Source organism: Lygodium microphyllum, chromosome 11 (assembly GCF_053477565.2).
Source record: "Lygodium microphyllum isolate KBCC chromosome 11, Lygodium_microphyllum_v1.1.10, whole genome shotgun sequence".
In the NCBI taxonomy this organism is placed as follows: domain Eukaryota; kingdom Viridiplantae; phylum Streptophyta; class Polypodiopsida; order Schizaeales; family Lygodiaceae; genus Lygodium; species Lygodium microphyllum.
In genome coordinates, this window is record NC_141145.1 from 96,865,314 (window position 1) to 96,884,275 (window position 18,962).

Here is an 18,962-nt window from a genome sequence, read left to right on the forward strand (position 1 = left end):
CAGCCATAAATGGGCATAAATCAGCACAACAATATTCAAGACCCTGAGCTAACACCCAAACATGTCACCAAATCATCCATTAGTGAGTAGGCATATCCCCTGGACAATAGGGCAAAGTATACATAATACTGGCAAGACCTGACACTAGTAGATGTATGCTCACAAGAGTGCAAAGCCCAAGCTTAGGTCAAAAGTAACTCCAAGATATTAGTGCATGAACCATGCAACATTTAAGTGTAAGAGATCCCAAAGTCTCAAGTATCTGCAAAATGCTCAAATAGCATAAACCTCCTGCTCAATGTCGGTCAAGCATACAAGATGCTCACACTGGCTCAAAAGGTGGATAAATGAGCTCAACAGCTCAAGCAAACCAAGTCAATGTACCAAAGACAGGTAACCAATACAATGCCTCAATAGCATCCAAGGTCGTAATGGAAAAAGCCAAGTCGTAACAGAAAAATCCAAGTCAATGTCTAACTACTCAATGGAATACTCAAATGAATGTCGAGACGAGCTCAAACAACTACCATCCACAGCCAAAACATAAATCATTCACCAAGACATCATAACCCGTACTGGGTAGCCTAAGCATAAACCATGTCATAGATGAAATGCCAGCTGTAAAGAAGTGTCAGTCAAACCCAAATTGAGCTCTAATCTCAGCTCAAAAGCATTCCGGAGCATAAGTAAGACATGTGGCATAGTCCAAATACATCATACCAAGTAGCCGAGAGCACCCCGTGACCAATAGGCATAACCCAACTATAGCATAAATAGCTTCAGCCCTGAAGTTTCCAACAGCATATAACCTTTGTAAACTGAGCAAATCAATGCTCAATCCAAGCTCAAATCCATAGTCAAACCATAAGCATACATTCCCGTATGTATAGACACCAACCGGGCATAATCGGGAATCAAATGCCAAGACTTGTAAGCATAAAATTGAAGTAACAGGTGACTGCCCTGTTTTGGACAAATATGGGATTGATTAAAATAGTCAATGGCTGAGCTAAATCAGCTCCAAATGCGTCTCACATAAGAGGCATAACATCCACAAGTGATTCGGTATCAATAGACATCAGTAGAAGCATCACATAAGCCATAGGCATACAAATACATGCTGTCTCAGACCTGAAATCTGTTGAAGAATATTCTGTCATCAAAATTTGGCAAATCCGACGTCACCATCGTGTCCGGAATGTGCCAAAACCCCGACTTAGACTCTTACCTTGCCTGAATCGGGTTCTGAATGCCCGAGATATGACAAAAAGAGTGATTTTTAGGCCAGATTTTGAAACATGTGCAAAAAAAACCTGAGCTAGCTGGGGGGGGGTCTGATGTCCCACGTGTCAACAATATGGCCCAAAGGGGGCACAAATGGCTGCCAAATAAGGCCTACACCAAGCCTCAGCAAGCCTTGATATGCTGGAAGCAAGATCCAAGTGAAGAAAGCTCCAAGAGGTGTGAGCTATGGCTGGCCACAACCTGTAAAAACCCTGTTTACCTAGACATGTGGACTGAGATAAATCTCTCAAATAATAAAGCAATAACTCAATGTTAATGCCCTGATGGTACCTCAATAGGTCGGGAAGAAGCTTGGGAAGCAGGGGAGTGACGGGAGCTCAAGAGAATGAGCTATGGCTGCCGGAAAGGAGACCCAATGTGAGTAGGGAGTCAATGGGAAGCTGAGAATGCTATGAGCCAAGCTCAAGAGTCGGGAAGCCGTGCTCTGATACCAGTTGAAAGGTGAGAAGATCGAAGCTTGTACTCGAGAGCTATGGCGGGAGAGCAAGAGCAAGAAAGAGAGAGACAAGAAATGGGAACTCCAACAATCACAATGTGTGATCGGGCCTTCCTTTATTCAAACTATCACTAAAAGAATAAAGAATAAAGTGACGGTGACGGGCACCCACCACCTGCAGTGTGCAGTTGCGGTGATTGTCAGTGTAGTAATACACGTGCGGTTAGGTGGAGGTGCCTTTACCCCCAATATTCTCTCTCTCTCTCTCTCTCTCTCTCTCTCCCTCTCTCCCTCTCTCTCTCTCTCTCTCTCTCTCTCTCATCTTTGGTCGTAGTCATTGAATCTCAAGGGTGGTAGGGCTTCCATCCCTACTACTATAATTGTTGCAAATACGTTCAATATCCACACTACGATGTTGATGATAGTGATGTTATCTTTAAAATGGTGTTGACAAAGGATGTGCCCTCCTCATGATCAATACATGGAGGATTGTTGCATAAAAAGCTAGCTTAGAGTCCAACCTTTGATTCTCTCTCTCTCTCTCTCTCTCTCTCTCTCTCTCTCTCTCTCTCTCTCTCTCTCTCTCTCTCTTTGTGAAAGGTCTCTGTGATTCATTGTGAATAGACCTTTATGCTTTAAACCACACATAGACTTGATGTCTTTTAAAAAGAAAGTTTAGAGGAATCAAGACCATATCTAAGGCAACCCTTCCTACACCTAGAACTCAAAACGCATCCCCATGCAAATACCTCCCCCTCCTCAGCCTCAAGTATAATTTGCCTTTTCTCTCCCTATGGGGAGAAGCATGATATTCTTTAGTCTTGCATCAACACCTCACACACAGACACACACATGCATGCATAAGAGCTAAGGTTAGATTGGCTTGCTCACTCTCACACACACACACACACACACACACACACTCTCTCTCTCTCTCTCTCTCTCTCTCTCTCTCTCTCTCTCTCTCTCTCTCTCTCTCTCTCTCTCTCGTAGTCATTGAATCTCAAGGGTGATAGGGCTTCCATCCCTACTACTATAATTGTTGCAATTACATTCAATATCCACACTACAATGTTGATGATAGTGATGTTATCTTGAAAATGGTGTTGACAAAGGATGTGGAAACCAAGATGGAAGTTGATCAATGTATGAGAAAGGGGGAATTTGGTCAATTTATGATGAGAAAGAGTTGTGGAGATAAATACAGATGGAGATGCTGAGGACCTACAAATAATAATGTGTAGATATCTAATATAGTAGAGCCTCAATAGAGCTATGAGGCATGGCTAAATTCATAACCTATATGTGTGAGTAGAGAGAGAGATGGAGATGATGAGGTCAATGTGTGAGGAGAAAGAGAGACACGGAGGGAGGCACACAAACACACACACACACACACACACACACACACTCTCTCTCTCTCTCTCTCTCTCTCTCTCTCTCTCTCTCTCTCTCTCTCTCTCTCTCTCTCTCTCTCTCTCTCTCTCTCTCTCTCTCTCTCTCTCTCTCTCTCTCTCTCTCTCTCTCTCTTTGCACACACACAAGGAGAGGAGGCCAATGTCTTCATATTCACCTTATCAATCTTGTTCATAATGGCTACACCCTCCTCATGATTAATACATGGAGGATAGTTGCATTAAAATCTTGTTCACAATGGCTACACCCTCCTCATGATTAATACATGGAGGATAGTTGCATTAAAAGGTGGCTTAGAGTCCAACCTTTGATTCTCTCTCTCTCTCTCTCTCTATGAAAGGTCTCTCTGATTCATTGTGAATAGTCCTTTATGCTTAAAACCACACATAGACTTGATGTCTTTTAAAAAGAAATTTTAGAGGAATGAAGACCATATCTAAAGCAACCCTTCCTACACCTAGAAGTCTAAAATCATCCTCGTGCAAATACCTCCCCCTCCTTTGCCTCAAGCATAATTTACATTTTTTCTCCCTATGGAAGAAGCATGAATTCCTTTAGTCTTGCATGAACACCTCACCCTCACACACACACACATGCACACATAAGAGCTAAGGTTAGATTGGCTCACTCACTCACACACACACACACACACACACACACACACACTCTCTCTCTCTCTCTCTCTCTCTCTCTCTCTCTCTCTCTCTCTCTCTCTCTCTCTCTCTCTCTCTCTCTCTCTCTCTCTCTCTCTCTCTCTCATATAAGGGCTACGGTCAATAGGGTTGAAGAATAACATAAGTTTGATTAGGTTGAATAAATTCCTCAATTAAAAGTGGATAATTCATCTTAAGATCTCGATTCAACAAGGTGTATATCTTTGTAGGTCTGAAAATACAAACATAAAGTCTTCTATCATATGTCTAATAGAGCATTTTAAGTTAAATGTGCATACAAAATAGTGAAAAATACTTTTATTGTTTATCTACAAGCACATCTAACAAATTATTTAACATAGGGAAATACATCTATCATAAAACAGAGTGAATATGCAACTCCGATACATTTTATACATGAGTATTTTATGTTTGTTTAGAATATTGAACTATGAACAACCATCACTAATGTGTTACTCATTGTTTTGGCTTTCTTAAGAATACATCTATACTCATGTATTATTTTCATTGGAGGTTTGATGAAACATCGAACCTCCAAATTCATCCTAGGCCTAGGGGTGTTCTAAGCCTCTTACCACACCTTTTTAAAAAATTTCAAAATTCAAATGATATTAATTTTAGGCTCATCTCATCATCATTATAATTAACTCCCCACTCCTCCTTCCATGTCTTCGCTTTAGGTGATGCAAGTTCAGGTGCTAATCCTATTTCTCAAATTTGTTTATTTCTACTCATGTTTACCATCCACATTGGCCAGAGGCTCTCTCTCTCTCTCTCTCTCTCTCTCTCTCTCTCTCTCTCTCTCTCTCTAGCATGATGCAAGTGGCCATGAACCCAAGGGTGGAGGTTCAGTATGACCGACATGCTTCTTGCTAAGACAACATAGAACTATAAGAAGGGGGAGGGACCCCGTTTTGTGGAATACTTGGGACATATTGTCAGTGAAAAAGGAATACAAGCTGATCCCAAGAAGGTGCAGTGTATAAAAGATTGGCCAACACCCACTACTACTACCTCTCTTAGAGGATTCCTTGGTCTATCTAGATTCTATTACCGATTCATCAAGCATTATGCGGCTATTGGAGCTCCTTTAACTGATAGGTTGAAGAAGGAGGCTTTCTTTTGGGATGCTCTTATAGATAGTACCTTCAACCAGTTAAAGGGACTCCTTACCTCTGCTCCTATCTTAGTATGCCCGGACTTCTCCAAAGAATTTACTATACAGTGTGATTCTAGTGGCCGTGGCATTGGGGCTGTTTTGTTACAGGAGCATGGAGTGATTGCCTTTGAGAGCCATAAGCTTACAGATAAAGAAATGGCCATAAATGTTTATGACTAGGAGATGTTGGCTATCTTGCATGCAATTAAGAAATGGCACCATTACTTGTATGGCAACCGATTCAGAGTCTAGAGCGATTACATGGTTCTTAAGTATTTCCTTACTCAGTTCAATCTTACTCCTAAGCAGCGTCAGTGGGTAGCTACACTACAGAATTATGATTTTGGCATCACTCATATGAGGGGAAAAGACAATATAGTGGCTGATTCTCTTTCTCGTATGTGGGCTTGCAAAGTTTCAGCTATGACTGAATTGCATAATGATTGGATTGAAGAACTACAGGAGGCTTATCTTTTGGATGAAGAATTCAGCCATATTTTTCAAAAATTACAGCAAGGTCTTATGGAAGAAAACTCACATTATTAGTTCAAAAATTGCATTATTTGGTTGAAAGGTAAGATTGACATTCCTTCTACCTCTTCTTTTACACGGAAAATTATGGAGGAACTACATTCTTCGCCTTTAGCTGGACATCTAGGAGTTTTCAAGACAAGATCAGTAAAAGCTTCTATTGGAAAGGACTGTGGAAAGATGTCAAGGACTTTGTCAGGAACGTAAATGCCTTGTTAGTAGAATAAGGACATTACCCATAAGCCAGGAGGTTTGTTACAGCATTACCTATTCCTACAGGTAAATGGACTCGCATTACTATGGATTTCATTACTAGCTTGCCTACTACCAAGAAGGTATGGAATAGTATATATGTGGTGGTAGATAGACTCACCAAGGCAGCCCATTTCATTCCAACCAAGATCCAGTTTACTACCTCTCAAGTGGTCAGTCAGTTTATGGAGCAGATTTTTAGACTACATGGATTACCACAGGTGATTATTCATGATAGAGACTCAAAGTTTATGAGTAACTTTTGGCAGGTGGTATTTACATCTATGGGAACTAAGTTGGCTCCATCTACAGCCTATCATCCACAAACTGATGGACAAATAGAAATAGTTAACTAATGGTTGGAGACTTATCTTCGCCTTTTCTGCTATGATATCCAAACTTCATGGGATTCTTGGTTACACTCGGCTGTGTTTGCTTACAACAACTCTACCCATGCTAGTATTGGAGTTTCACCCTTTGAGGCTCTGTATGGTTACAAGGTGCCCTTTGAGGCTCTGAGATTCATAATGTATTTCATGTTAGTCAGCTCAAGCCTTTTTATGGTGATCCAATGGATATAATTGATGAGCTGAAGGTCTTATTCAGTACATCCCAAAGGCTGTTTTAGGTCAGCGTGAGAAGAAGCTTCGATCTCGTCCTATCATGGAATATTTGATCAAATGGAGAGGTTTGGATAAGTTTCCTTTCTTAAGGGATACATTAGTAGCTAAAGCCTATTGATTATGGAGCTAGTTTTGATGTAGACAAGATCAGGACAGCACGTTGTTTTAGAATAGTTTTTATTGTGTCTAATTTTTAGAATTAAGCTATTTACATGGACTTAAAGTACTCTTCAAGAGCTACGTTTTGATATATGGCACGCCTCATTTGGACACTTCTATTAGAAGTTATGGTAGATTTGGTCCAATAGGGTCTGTTTACACAGCAAGATGTCTACTTTATTTTGAGATTATCTGTTGAAGATTTTACGGATTCATATACTCTTGAAGTATTCCAGATCGTGTATATAGCTGAGGCCTACTCTTGTTCTTCAATTTTAGTCCATATGTTGGTCATTTTTCATTCATTTTCCCATTTGTAAAGCTATAAAAACAGAGCATTACTCTGTTCTATCCATCCTTTTCTAGTCTTTCAAGTTTGTTTTTGAGGGCAAAAACTTTTTGGAAGGGATGGATTGTAAGAAGTTAGGAATAAGGATTTAGTGTAAAAATAATATTGATGTTATGCCATGTCACACTAACATTGGTATAAAAGGAGAGGACATGTAATTTTTCATATCTTTTTGACACATTAATACAATTAATGTCCTTCTCTCCCATCTTGCTCACAGCTTCTATGGCTTCTTTCTCTTTCCTATCTTTCTCTCTCCAATTCTAGTATTTCTCTCTCCTCGTCACTCTCTTTCTCTCTCTTCTTGTAGTCTTTCTTTCTCCTCTTTCTCTCTCTCTAGTTCTCTCTCTGACAAATGTTTCCATCTTAGAACATTAGGGGACACACACACACACACACACACACACACATTTCTTACAAAATAAAACTATATAAATTTTCAATAAGAGTAAATGTCTCTAAGATTTACATGTAAATACTAAATTAAATGTTTATAGCATTAGATACAAATTTAATTACATCAATTGCCAATAAGGAAAAATATTACCAACATTAAATACGAATTAAGTGCCATAATGATTAAAAATGCTATGCATGGATGTTCCTTTTTTTTTACAATATTAAAATATTAAATGAAATCTTAAAATGTCATGCATGAGAGAGAAAAAGAGAGAACTCAGCATTTCCATTGAATATTGAAATATTGATTTTAATCTTTAAATGTTATGGATGAGAGAGAGAGAGGGAGAGAGATCTACTTTGCTTACAAAATGAAATCAAGTAAATTGCAGAGAAGAGTAAAATTACTTCCTTCCTTATAAAATAGAAAACCACTCGAATGGCATTCAAATGTTCAAATGCAAATACTAAATGAAACAATTCTTGCATTATATATTACCAAAAAATACTATTTTATATCATATGAAAGTGAAAAAGGAGGGATGAACCAACCTTGACTAAGGTATGTAAGAAATACTTTGTTACGATGTTCACAATCACACGACTAAAGCTCTAATCACAACATTTCAACAATTAGAAGCTCTCTCTCTCTCTCTCTCTCTCTCTCTCTCTCTCTCTCTCTCTCTCTCTCTCTCTCTCTCTCTCTCTCTCTCTCTCTCTCTCTCTCTCTCTCTCTCTCTCTCTCTCTCACCACATTACACAAATAAACAAGTAAAAACAAATGAACCAACAAATAAATGAATTGCATCTCTCTCTCTCTCTCTCTCTCTCTCTCTCTCTCTCTCTCTCTCTCTCTCTCTCTCTCTCTCTCTCTCTCTCTCTCTCTCTCTCTCTCTCTCTCTCTCTCTCTCTCTCTCTCTCTCTCTCTCTCTCTCTCTCCAACACACATATTACACCACATCACACATCAAATTATAAACAACCCAACAAATCGATATCTAATTGATAAGATAGCAAATTAAACCAAGCCAAACTAACTAAACCAAGCATCAACATAAACAGAAAACTAAGTTAAACTTAAAAATAAATTGAACTAAACTAACTTAAAAGAAAATTAACATGTAAACTAAGCTATTTTTCACACACTCTCTCACATCAACATCAACAATAAACTAAATCAAACTAAAAACTAAGTAGAATTAAACTATCTTTTAAAAAAGCTAACCAGCTAATCAATTAAACCAAAGAACTAATATGATTATTAAACTAAATAAAAGTAACCAAACATCAACATAAACACAAAACTAAGTTAAACTAAAAACTAAATTAAACTAAACTGACTTAAAAGAAAACTAACACAAACTAAGCTCACACACACACACACACACACACACACACACACACACACACACACACACACACACACACACACACACACACACACACAAAATAAACTAAATAGAATTAAACTAGCTTTAACAAAACAAACCAACTAATTAATTGAACCAAACTAACTAAGATAACCAGCAAACTAAACTCAAGTAACCAAAATTAATAAAGTAAACCAAATATCAATACAAACATAAAACTTACACGAACTAAACTAATTTTTAAAAACTAACAACTAAAATACTAAAAAAGTAATCAAATAACATAATACTCAAAAAACAAATAAAGTACATTTAAACAAATAAAGATTAAAGAGAGATAGTTCAGCCAACTTTGAGAGAGACACTCTAGTGGCCCTATTTGCTCAAAAGCATGAATGTTGTAGCAATAGAGTTGTCAGATGAATGGTCACAACTAAGGAGGAACACTTGCTTAAGATGAAACTAGTAAGCTCCTATTGTCTCACATATTTTAAAGTGCTACGGCCATTGCTTTTTTGTGATAATAAATGCTTCTTTTTTATCAAGCCTACATCATCAAGTATGCTAAGACTTGGAACACTTTTCATGCAACAAAGCTAAATTGAGTAAAATGCATTGGGTACATACAATGCAATGTCTCTTTCTTAAGGTTTGATCTATAGAAAAAATTATTATCTCTTACAATCTAGAGAGAAAACTTTACTAATTTCTACAATGTAATATATATGAGAGAGTAATTTTTCCTATAGCATAAAGAGCAATTTTGATCATCTATTGATGCTTAACATATAGTTTAATATTTAATATTTAATATTTGAATATAGACAGTACATTCAATGTGCATATGCTTGGATTTAAAAAATTAAACTATACCTATGATAAAATGTGTTGATAACAAGTTCTATGGTCCCATATTTACTTTTTGTTATGTTTGTTAGTTAGAACAAATTAATCATGCTTGCGTATATAACTTTTTTTTTCTCACCAAAAAGACTCTCTCTCTCTCTCTCTCTCTCTCTCTCTCTCTCTCTCTCTCTCTCTCTCTCTCTCTCTCTCTCTCTCTCTCTCTCTCTCTCAAAATATTTACAATCAACATGACTAAGCTCCAATTATTAACTCAAATACATAGACTTAATAATTATTGGTGAAATAAATATGTGAAGACTGTTGAAGTGATGAGAATGAGAAGTTGCAAGTAGATGATGGGGCCATTATGACATGTAATTGATTATCTTTTTTATTTTGGTTCGAATGGAATACTCATGGGTGAGAACTATTTACAATTTCTAGATTCGATAGGTCAAGATGAAGCATAATAATAATTTTTGAGCTACCAACCCTAAGACTTTGAGGTCATCCATATATGAGAGAGAGAGAGAGAGAGAGAGAGAGAGAGAGAGAGAGAGAGAGAGAGAGAGAGAGAGAGAGAGAGAGAGAGAGAGAGAGAGAGAGAGAGAGAGAGAGAGAGAGACTTTTTGGTAAGAAATAAAATTTAGTTATATATGCAAGTATGATTGATTTATTCTAACAAATTGAACAAAGTAAATATAGGACAAGAGAGCTTATTATCAACACATTTTATCAAAGGTATGGTTTAAATTTTAAAAGTCAAGTACGTGCACATTAATGGTCAGAAGAAGATGCCAGTTGTGGTAAATGGCACACATTAGGATATTGTTAATGCTACATAAGGCTACTCTTATTTGTGACAATATGTAAGGGTTTTAAGGCTATCTTAGAATATGTGAGTGTCAATAGTTGTTAATGTGATGGTTGGTTTCAAAGAATAGGGGATAGAGTAGGCATTATTGAAAACTGTGATAAGATACATGTTCCACTTGGTAGGGTGTTAAAAGGGTACTCTATCGAAACTTTGATTAAAAGTGTCTAGAGTGATGTATCCAATGCAGGTGATTACACAACATATTTCAATGAGTGAACTATACTTGTATCATGGAATACAGAGATGGCTGCTCGAAATGATCATACATTGCAGTTAATGCCAAGAGAGATTAGGCAATATTATAATGCATATTCAAATTTAAAGACAAATGATAACTCATTTTTGTACTTCATGGATTATTTAAATACATTAGAAGTTGGAGGTGCATTTCTCTCCATTTATTATTGCTAAATATAAATACACCTATTATTCTCCTTAGAAACCTAAATCCAAGAAAATATCTATATAAGCTTTCAATAGAAAAATGATAGATATTGAGATAATAATGGGGACAAATGTAGGCAAGTGAGCTTTTATTCCTAGGATTACTTTTTATTCCCAATGCTTCACACTTGCTATTTACTATGAAATCAAGGGAGTATTCCATTCAATTGGAATTCAATATGATGATCAAGTCATAAGGATAAACTTTATCCATTATTGGGCTTTATTTAAAAGCACCACTATTTACACATGGTCAGTTATATGTTACATTTTTAAGGGTGAAATGCTCACGTGATGTGAAAGTCTTGCTCCATGACAAGGATAGGGATATGACCACAAACATTGTATACAAGGATGTATTTCAGAAGGTGTAGTAATGTGCATTGATTTTCTATAGAGATGTAGTTTTAGCATATGTGTGAATTGCTCTTCATGCCATGTTTGGTTGGCATATACTCTTTTAGAAGTAGATTATTTTCCATGTTTTAATATTTATTTGACTTTTGTAGATGCCTACCCTAGAGTGAGGCTGTTACCTAGTCTTCAACTATCAAAAGGAGCTATAGTGCATGTTGTGTGCAATAACAATTGATTATATCATAAAAAGAATACTTGCGAGAGTTGTTGAGTGTTTACACAATGATGTTAATACAGCCATTAGGTCCCTAATTTTTATTGAAGTTGTATATTGTGGATATACTCAATGTTTTCAGATGCATATGTATGAAGTTGACCACAAGAAAAAATTTCAATACTCTCATACTAATAAGATATCGAGGCATTGGTTTAAGTATGGGTTCAACAATATGGGTTATTTTGTGACACTACATTGATGTCTTTTAGTACTTATTGAGTGGTTCACAAATGTTCGGTTAGGTTTTGCTATTTTTGGAATGAAATGGTCGTTGTTAGTTGTTACATATATTTATATTGTAATTTTCTTCAATTGTAAGTGCCAAAAAGAGAGGTAAGACTATCGTGCCTCCCATGCCATTACCAACTGAAATTATGGTATCAACCCTTGCTTCACCTTTGCATGGTTTGCTTAAGGATGAAGATTTTGCTAATGATTCCTCGAAGAAGAGAAAGCTGTGTTTTTGTTAGGTTTCTTAGTGACATTGTTTTTTTTTTGGTTGGCATTGGGCCATTTTTGTAACACTTGGAAACAATCGAGCATGTATAGACAGATAGTGGGATGTCTCAAGCTTGGCCTTCATGGCTTGCTAATGGAAAGTAGGATGTCTTATACCTTTTCTTCGTGGCATTAACTCTAAAAAGATACAAAAATTACTGCCATTAGGCTCTACTTCACCTATGAATGTCCTACTTGGAGATAAAAATGAATCCTAAAAAAAGGAGATATATTTGTTTTGACTAGGTCTGTTAGACTAGAGAAAGTCCTTTTGTAATGCTTGGAATTTTAGATGTATATATATATGTATGTATGTATGCATGTATAATGATCCATTTCAATACACATGATTGCTTAAAATATCACTCGAAACAAGGATGTGTCTTCTTACGATTGTGCATAGATGAAAGTTTACAAGATTGATGCTAGTGCTTGCAAATTAGAGAAAGGGGGGACACCATTGCTATAAGGCGACCCAAACACCCACGCTTGCACATTTTAAGATCTTACATGTGTGTTTGCTATTCCAAGAAATTGGTAGTGTGTAAAATTTTGAATGTTTTTTAAAATGAATTTGGAAGGTTTATTGAAAACTTTGGAAATGGACCTCTCTGTAACGAACCCTCCTTTTGAGGCCCGTTATGGGCCAGTCAACACCCACCTCGTGGAGCCCACCTCATGAGGGATCACCCTCTATTCAGCGGTCCTAGAGTTTTGCGGAAGCGTATCACGACACGACACGGAACGCGGAAGCGTAACACGTCATGGGTAGTAGAAGGTAACACGTAATGGGCAAGGTAACATGACACGGAATGAAGGTAACACGATATGTGTATTGCAAGGTGCAACGAAGGCACGAGTATATTTACAAGAAAGCCAAAAGGCTTGCGGGACAAGAAATCACATGTAGAGGGTGGACGCTATCAACATGTATCACATGATGCCATCACGTGGGTGAGGGAGGAGTACTACCCTCATACACACCTCCCCTTGAAAGGACTCGACAACCGCGTCGAGCTTCGAAACTAGACTCAAATCCACTAGGGGTGGAGTGATGAGACTCAAAACTTCGGGGATCTAAACACGTCTCACTATCAAGACGGCCAGTGTCTGCTCGCTAGACCTAACCTATGACCACAAACTTGGGGGTCTTTGTTGACTCACTATCAAGCCGACCAGGGTCTGCCCACTAGGTGCCATGCCCACTGACTCAATTACAAACGTGGAAACATGGTCTTCATGACTCAAAGGAAATCACCCGCTGACTCTATTTACAGTTGTAGAGTGATCCAAATTGGCTAACTAGGAAGAGAAGTAATATTGGAAATACTTCAATTCATCCATCTGCTGACCAGATTTACAAGCACAGAATGGAGAATAACCAAGTTAAAACAAGTTGTGTTCACTTGCAATAACGGATGGTCCTGACAGTATGTGTGCGCAGAAACTGTCTGTGGACTGAAGAGGCGAGGCGCGTAACTCAGCTTGGAGTGTGCCACGCCATGAATGCAAGGGCCCAAGAAGCGGCGCCCTGAGTTAGATGGCCCCAATTGACCAGATCTGTCAATCCTTGAATCACGTGATAAAGGAGGCCCCAATTGGCCTGATCTGTCAATCCAGGAACAAGATAGTTGCACGAGGTGCGTTGTGAAGACGCCCCTCCCCTTGAAAAAAGTTGGGCCAGGTAAGCCCAAAATTTTCGAGTATGCCGCCATCTTGCGAAGGTGGCACTTTTGGTGGCGCGTAAAGCGCCAAATGAAGGGGGGATAGCCGTTCGTTTATACTCGTGGCGACACGAGTTTTCAGATATAACATTCTATATGGCCGTTCGTTTATCCTCCTGGCTCAAGGAGTCTTGAAAGATTTTAACATTTTGAATGGCCATTGGTTTATCCTCCTGGCTCAAGGAGTCTTCAAAGATTTGAATATTTTGTATGGTCATTGGTTTATCCTCCTGGCTTAAGGAGTCTTCAAAGATCTGAACATTATGTATGGCCATTGGTTTATCCTCCTGGCTCAAGGAGTCTTTGAAAAGATTATCAATAAGCATAGTCGTTTGTTTATCCTCCCGATGCAAGGAGTCTTCAATATAAGATGTGGCCGTTCGTTTATCCTCCTCCCGGCTCAACGAGTCTCCCGGCTCTAGGAGATTTCAGGGGTATCACTATGAAAATTGGTCGTTCGTTTATCCTCCCAGCTCCAGGAGTCTTCAACACTAGATGTGGCCATTCGTTTATCCTCCCGGCTCCAAGAGTCTTCAACAATATCCTCATGTGTATCGGGATTCTTAGGTGCTGACTCGTCCTCTTCTGACACGACCATGGCCTCTGGCAGCTTAACGATAATTTGGTCACACAAGTTTGCATCCAACTCCGTGCCATAGTGAGGGTCACCAACCCGTGAGCTCGCACCCGGCTCCATCTGGCCCCTTTTTTCCTTCAGGGCCTCAGTCCATCGCAGCATAACCTTTGCCATGTCGGTCTTCTTTGAGACGGTACAGACCGATCTCCCATGTTCAGCATCGTTTTTCTCATATTCATTTGACTCATCTTCATCTGCTTCATAATTTGCATTCTGCTCTTCTTTTTCTTCTTCTGAACTGGACTCCATAGAGTCATCTTCATCTGTATCTGACTCCGTAGAGTCATCTTCAGCTTCTTCTTCTTTTTCTTCTTCTGCTGCTCTTTTATTACCAATGGACTCCGAAGAGTCATCTTCATCAGTACTCGACTCTACAGAGTTGTCTTTATCTTTACTTGACTCCTTAGAGTCATCTTCATCATCATAAGACTTCGAAGAGTCATCACTATACTCACTGGAATAGTTGTCACTAGAGCTAACACTAGGCTCTTGACGACGTGGTTTGGGTTGTGGGTTTGGGTGGGTAGTCGGGGTCGACATGGTCACATGTTGTGAAGTTGTACGTAATAGATTTTTCTTCTGAAGGTCTAACGTTGGCAAGCCGCCTACAATAGCATCTTCACCAAAATCTCTAGCAATCCCTCTTTTCAGGATGCCTTCATGATCCAGGGTATCCCAGTCGCCCATTTTCAGAAGATAGTCACCACAGTGTACAATACCTACATTAACAATTTTTAATTCATCATGGCATAACGCCATGTCACTGCAAACTCTTTCGATGCGCCGGTCCAGCTCCGACAGCACCGAACCAAGGGGCTTTGTTTTGCCATTGATTTTATCCACCTTGGTTTTGCATAACTCCACTCTGAAAGACTCCATCTTCAGATAATCTAATAGCACCTCTTCTCTGCATACCTCCGTTCAATTTCTTCTTTTCTGATGGCAGCCTTCGATTTTCGCACAGGAGAAACTTTTCTTTTACCCCAGGCTCACTCGCTCGGGGGTCATTGCGCACCAGCCGAGGAGCTTGCTCTAATACCAAGTGTAACAAACCCTCCTTCTGAGGCCCGTTATGGAGCAGGCAACACCCACCCCGTGGAGCCCGCCTCATGAGGGATCACCCTCTATTCAACGGTCCCACAGTTTTGCGAAAGTGTATCACGACACGACATGGAACGCAGAAGCGTAACATGTCATGGGCAGCATTTAGAGTAGTATGCGTCAAGAGTGAGTCCCAGCTGTTTCAGCTCGTAGAACTTGTTCATTTTCTGCGTGCGATACACAGGTGGTAAGTATCTTCCCTGTATGGCTTTCTTCAGTTTTTCCCAGGTAACGGATCCTTCCGCGATCCCTTGATCTCTGCATCATAGTTTCCAACAAAGCCTAGCTTTGCCAGTGAGCTTCAGCTTGGCGAGCATAGCTTGATTTGCGGGTGCAGTACCGCCTGCTTCAAAGTAATCCTCCATAGAATCTATCAAAATTTCAGCATCCGCTTGGATAGTTCTACCTTTCCCGTCAAATTCAGGTGGTTGTCCAAAATCTCATCCTCTACGACTTGATGGGGGCATTTCATGAGGGCTAGTATCATGGTCATGAGTCTCCACTCTTCTTGAAGACTCAACCTCCTCGCGTCGACGTTTTGCAGCCTCTCAACGCCCGGGAGGAGCATCTGAGGATGTGGCACCGTATCCTGCTCAACCACAAAAGGGAGTTTCATGTACATTGATATATATTGAGTAACATAGACTAGCAATCTTAGTGTTTAAAAAAAACAATGAATACCGGTGATTTTTCTCGGTCCCATTCTCCATACAAGCTGAGGTGTGACATTGCAATTCGATGTGCTCGAAAAATACACCCTCGACAATGATCACACATGCATTTAATTTTTCGTCGTAATGAGCAAGGTAAACACAACACGGAATGAAGGTAAACGTGATATGTGTATTGCAAGGTGCAACAAAGACACGAGTATATTTAAAAAAAAGCCAAAAGGATCCCGTGTAGAGGGTGGATGCTATGTAGTGGAGTTCTTGTATCTGCAGGGTCAAAACGAGAAGAAACATGTCTACGAGAAAAGGCCCTCCCAAGCACCAAAACAGAACCGCGTGGAAGGCGAACGCAGGCGTGAAAAAGAACGACAAGGTATTATTCATTCATTGCCCCCATTTGCGCTTCCCATGGCTCAACAAATACGTCCGACCATGAATACCGTGTGCAATCGCATGCACTTGCACTGGCCCTTATACGGACTCAGCCCACACATGCATCAGATACTAAGCAAAATGCAAGCAAAACGAATCGCATCGCTCATTGAGCCAAGCCTTATCATAGAATAGTAGCAATATGATCGAGAGAAGGTATAAAATCAGACTTTCCACATAGATGGAGGATTATCAAAGTATAATGTTGATCCAATTGCTTAAGGATGCATGCTTTCGATACTCCATCTGAGAGGCGTGGCTATTTGGAGATAGATAGAAAAATTGCTATATGTAGAAAGCCATCTTCATACCTAGTGGCTCAATTGGTGCGATCCATGTTATTTTTATGTGTAACTGAATGATGTCCGTCTTAATGACCTTGCTAAGCTTCTCTGGACTCAACTCCAAGGAAGGAGAGTCTAGACTATAATGTATTGGTAGGAGGTATCCATGTGATTGTAGGCGTGTGCTCATCTAAGTGTACAACTAGTCTATGCCACTTTGTCTGAAGAGGGCTACAAGTTTTTGCAATATGTATAGTATAGGAGAGGGCCTTAACTACAATAAGTAGTGGCTCCAAAGTTTGTTTGAATGGAATGATTTCTACATTAGGCATTTCTTCACATGTGGCAAGCATTGAAGGATGCTGGAACTAAGTATCTAATTTGTTTGATAGGGGTTGGTATGGGAGGCTATGTCTTGCTCCACCATAATGAGAGACTTCTAAAAAAGAAGGGCTTTTTTTGTACATTAATATTTGTCTTCAACATGAGATAAGTTTTTATTTTCTTAAGGAGAAGTGAATTCTGGTGATAACACCTCGTGGAAACCTTAAAGGTAAGATACATTGTGCAAAAAAAGCTCCATGAAGGACTAGTAATCACATCAAAGATGAAGCACTTGGATAAACAACCAAAACTTGTTAGTTTAATGTATATTATGGGTATTAGGTACTATATTTAGTTCACATTTCATTAGGCTTTTGTGGGCACCCGGGTGGCACATTATTTGATGCTTGGATACTGGACTTAATCCTCTCGGGTCTCTCTTATTGTTGCCTATGTAGTGCACTCTTCCTTCTCAGCCCTCCTCATCACCATCATTGCATCCCTTGACATCTTTGGCTAGAGGGAGAGTGGAGGCTTTGTGGATGGTCATTAAAGTGCTGGCTACCTTATTGGTATTGTACCTTCATGCACTTGGGCACCACCCACATATATGGGACAAGTGGGGATGGATGATGTGGCATGAGAGTTGCATGGGTGGAAGGTTTGCACGGTAGGTGGAAGATGCGTGTAGTACTTGTGAGAAAATGATGAAGTGGCTTCAAGGAATCAAAGTGAAGAGTGCTATATCATGCTTGGACTCTTGAAGCCGATACTTATACAAATCTCCATTCATTATTGTTCTTTTTGGACTCTCTCATCTTTTGTTAAGTTGTGCAATTAGGATTATTAAGTCTCACAGTTGATATCAAGGTCAACTCTTGACGATGGGCGAGGAGCAATTGGATGAAGATTCCTAAATTTTCACTTTTTCTATGTAGCAGGTTGCAAGGATTTGCTTTTTCCTACCATTGATGCTTTGTACATTGACCTCTATAAAGAAATGCTCAAATAGAGGTAGAGAACTCAAAGTGTACAACAAACACATTGAAAGCAGTGTTAGACAGTGTCATTTCCTGGACAGTCGGCTAGTCGGACAGCGGAGCAGTACGGCCAGAGTGGATGCCACATCAGCTGGTCGGACAGTGCCATGTGGCACAGTTTCTGCAGTCAACCAGTTTTTTTCAGGGAATTTCTATTTTTCGGCTATTTATAGCTGGTTTTGTGGCACACTCCAGCATTCATTTTTCAGATTCTGATCTTGAGATCTGTTGGCTGAGATAGACTGTGCTCGGGCTGACGGAGTTCGAGATCATTAAGTCGGAGACATACATAGATATTTTCTCTGCTCCCTTGTGTATTTCTGCCCTCTTATACAACATACTACACTGCAGATTTTCTGCGTTTACAGTCTCCTTTTCTCTCTCTCTCTTTCTCTCTTCTCTCTGTGTTCACTCTCTCTCAGTCTTTGTCCTACGCTTCTGCTCACTGCACTCTGACATGGTATCAGAGCGGTGAAGATGGACTGACTGACGGCTGAACCTATTTGAAGAGGAGATTTTAGCGCGACACAAGGCTGCGTTTCTAGGATTCGAGGGCGAGCAGGAGGGCTGCGCATTAGATCAAGGCTGAAGCGAGTGTGGGCGTGCGGGAAAGGAGTCTAATCGATGAATTTGTTGTACGTTATTGCTGTTCGAAGGGGAGGAAGGCTGCGTTTGAGGCCTTCCATTGCAGATTTTACCTTTTTATTGCCTCCGATGGGTGAAGAAGGTTTGGGCAGCGGAGGAATCAGCCCTAGAAGGCTACGTTTTCACAGTCAG

The 18,962-nt window shown here is 39.6% G+C and overlaps 1 protein-coding gene across 1 annotated transcript in view; it reads left to right on the top strand.

Annotated features, from left to right (window-relative positions):
• The first annotated feature begins 16,231 nt into the window (after positions 1-16,231).
• The window catches only part of LOC148029126 (small acidic-like protein), a 78,951-nt gene continuing 76,220 nt past the window's right edge, over positions 16,232-18,962 (top strand). The window contains exon 1 of the mRNA XM_087688533.1: positions 16,232-16,478. Within this exon, the coding sequence (XP_087544659.1) occupies positions 16,232-16,478 (247 nt within the window). The remainder of the gene's footprint in view (positions 16,479-18,962) is intronic.